Genomic DNA, 3,767 nt, shown 5'->3' on the forward strand with positions numbered 1-3,767 from the left:
AACGCATTGGATAGCTGGCCAATCAGAGCACACCTCGCTTTTTCAGACCGATGAGTTTTGTAAAAATCGACACGTTTCAAAAAGGCGGGGCATAGAGGAGAAACAATAATGTACAGTATGTGGAAAATAATGTGTTTTTCGAACTTTAAACCGCATAAACACATTTCATTACACCAAATACACAAAATAATGTTCTTTTTAGCAGCATCATATGACCCCTTTAATAATTGTGGGATTTGTCCTGCTGGCACTAGATAGGTTGCAAACCAATGAAGTCCTCAAATAATAATGGTGGTAATAACATGGCTATGAATGATTGCTGCACTGAAAAAAATGTTTCATTCATCAAAAAAAAAAAAAAAATAGGGTAATGATTCACATCTATATATTTTAACTTGAGCCAATGAAAAATAAATAACTTGTCCTAAACAATATTTTCTATGTCTATGAAAACTATTTGATAAAACCTGGCACAAAGTATGTTTTTTCTTGTTGAAGAAAGTCAATTAAATTTAAATTCTATTTTTGATCCAAACAAAAAAATATAGATTTAATAAAAACAAAAATTCTCGTTTAAGAAAGTTCTTTTTGTAGTTTTCATAGACATAGAAAATATTGTTTAGGGCAAGTTATTTATTTTTTATTGGCTCAAGTTAAAAAATATAGATGTGAATCATTACCCTACATTTTTTTAATTGGTTGAATGAAACTTTTTTTCAGTGTAATTTCCAAGTTAAATCTATATCAGTTGTTTTATTTTTCCAATTTGTTAAACTAGAAAATTAAGAAAAAAGCAAACAAATAAAAGAACCTTCATGCAATTTTCTGTTTTATTTTAATTCAATTCCAAATGTTAATTTAAAAACACAACAAAACATGAATTTTTTTATTTGAAAACGTTTACCCATAAAACATGAAAAAAAATAGTTTAACAAACTAACATAAAACAGTTTATCTCAGAATCACAACAAACGGCATCAAAACTATATGGGTTTATTCCACTCCAAGTTCACAATATTGGCAGTACTGAATTTTAGGTGCTAACTCACCTTTTCCGAGGTAGAGCATTACCTGCTGAATAAAATATAAAGTGCTTTTCATACACTTAGTCCAGGTGCAGAGCATAAATCAGTCTGAAAAAATGGACATAGAAGGCCTGAGATCGGGTGCTTTTCATACACAGTCCAGGTGCAGAGCATAAATCAGTCTGAAAAAATGGACATGAACCGACCGATCTCAGGCCTTCTATCCATTACAAAGGTTTCTTTCAAGATGATTCCCACTCTAGATGGGTTAGATGTGGACTTGCTTGATCAACGCTGAGGATTCTTACTGGAGTCTGTCTTGTCAGCTGCATCCTAACAGAGGAAGAAACAGATCGATAAAGACATTATCAAGTCAGTTAGATAATGCTGTTGTCAAATACTCAAGATCATATGCTGTGTTCACACCATGTTCTGCATAGAGCTGTTCATGTCCTTGGACCGGGAACTGTGCGATTCTATGGCAACACTGTCATGCCTAAATTAATCTGCAGCAGTCGGGTACAGTGGTCACGTGGTACAAGTAGAAGCTCTCAGAAAATTCCCAGATTACATATGGTAATTATGAGTTCTACAAGGACATGAATTCTTTTTCCAAGTTGGAATCTTGTAATTATGGCAAATACAACATGGGATGAATGCACTTATACGTACCTGGTTTACTGTAAAAAGAGCTGGACTTTGGGTGATGTCAGGCTTGTCGTTGATAACTTTTCTGTGAAGAGCAAATATTAAAGTTACAGTCTTTATAAGGGCATCTGACTTAAAGGTTTACATTTAATTGTGCCGTGTGCCAGTCAATAAAGTGATCCTCCTCAGAACAGGTCTCAGTTAACCCACATGATATATAATGGTGGGAATCGGCCTCACGATGCGATATTATCACGATACAATATTATTGCGATTTTAAATATATTGCCATTCTTCTATTCCTTCTAAACTTCTCATTTTTTTGAGTACATTACAGCAGATTGATTTTTCTTACTTATGTAGGGCTGCAAAGTAACTTTTAAGGTGGCTTGTTTAATTTGATGTGTATAGAATCAGAATCATATTATGAAATGATTCTGGCAATCTAGTTTCCTACTCTTTATCAGCACAGAAATGCAAGTAGTTGTCAGGTTTGAATGAGTTTAGGAGCGCATCTCTTTTATAATGACTAGTCCCAAGACATTTTAGGTTCACACATGTAGAATGCCGAATGATGTTGATTTTATTCATTATGAACAGATGAAACTTGAGGCAAATTGTTAATAGTCAACATTTGATTACAAAACAGCCAGTGGATTATTCTTGTAACAGTTTATGATCTTTCACAGGGAATATGAGACAGATGCCACAATGACATCTAGATTTGGAAAAACATACAGCCGAAGAGGCGGCGATGGGACCTCCAAGTTTGACGAGGTGTTGTCCAATAAAAGAGCCACGCTCAGCACCAAATGGGGTGAGACGACTTACAAAGCCAAGGTTGGAGCAAAGAGGCCTGGTTTGAAGACCGAGGTGACAGATCAAACCAAGAGGTCCAAGGTCTCGGACGGTGATGGCTCAGAGGATCCGTTTGGATTCGACAGTGATGACGAATCCAGGCCAGTCACATCTCGTAACGTAGCCCAGCCTAAACCCAAGGTGACGTCCATGGGGGGATCCCAGGCCAGCCTAACACTGGAGCCCAACAGCAGGGTGAACCAGCCCGCCAGTGTAGAGGCCGTGGCACCCAGCTGGGCCCCTTTTGCTCTCAGCACTGAGAGAAGTGCTCACAAAGTGCCAGAGGATCCTGGGAAATTTTTTAACACCTCTACTACAGGTATGTTTTTCCCTGAACAGTTTTTCCCCCCTCAAAAAGTACATTGGTGTTGTGACGTTTAAACACTACCTGATTTGTTCCAGCATCCCCGCATTAATCAGTTGTTGTTATATGCTGTCAAGTCAAGTCACCTTTATTTGTATAGCGCTTTATACAATACAGATCGTGTCAAAGCAGCTTTACAGTGTCAAACAGGAAAATAGTTTGTCAATAATGCAAGAAGACAATAACAAAGAGTCATTTTTCCAGCTAAAGTCAGTAAATGCTGTCAGAGTCTTTCAGGTGTTTGCCCTTTTTAACTTCAAGGGAAGCGAGTGTGTGCTTACCACATCATATAAACCTGCCCTAGATAGGTTTTTTGTGGTCTTTTACTTGCCTGAAACATTTGAGCAAACAGCTTTAATTTACTGAACAAAACCACATCTAAATATTTATTAAGTTTGACTTTGCAGTTCATGTTTAGCATTAAGTACATCATCAAAGTAACGAAGCATATACATTATCATCACCAAAGTGATGTCACATATTAATTAGCATATTTATGAAGTTTTGGCACTTCAGATCTATTCTACTCTCTGAACTGTCACATACTGTAATACAACTGAATGCCCAATAAAGCTGGTCCAATTTACATATTTTCTGTTGTCATACATAGAACAAATATAAATAGTGACTAAACACGACCCATTAATACGACATGTTAACCAGGAGCCACTCTCACTATACTCCTTAAATCCTGATTTACAATCTGATAAAATCAACATACATCTACACAAGGGCTGTGCGATCTTGAAGAAAAATGCGATATTCGATATGCGATACGATATTGCTTAAAGTGTGTAAAATCAATTTAAATTATATTTTAAAATATATAAAAATTAAAATTATATAAACAATTTTTCATATTCTTTCTTGTA

General features: G+C 36.0%; 1 protein-coding gene across 1 annotated transcript in view; it reads left to right on the plus strand.

The window, feature by feature from the left end:
* The window catches only part of LOC107678383 (wings apart-like protein homolog), a 104,464-nt gene that overhangs the window by 1,633 nt on the left and 99,064 nt on the right, over positions 1-3,767 (plus strand). Inside the window, exon 2 of the mRNA XM_016473623.1 lies at positions 2,363-2,850. Coding sequence (XP_016329109.1) covers positions 2,385-2,850 — 466 coding nt within the window. The 5' untranslated portion in view covers positions 2,363-2,384. The remainder of the gene's footprint in view (positions 1-2,362; positions 2,851-3,767) is intronic.

Source organism: Sinocyclocheilus anshuiensis, unplaced genomic scaffold (assembly GCF_001515605.1).
Source record: "Sinocyclocheilus anshuiensis isolate Anshui unplaced genomic scaffold, SAMN03320099.WGS_v1.1 scaffold1034, whole genome shotgun sequence".
NCBI classification, from domain to species: Eukaryota; Metazoa; Chordata; class Actinopteri; order Cypriniformes; family Cyprinidae; genus Sinocyclocheilus; species Sinocyclocheilus anshuiensis.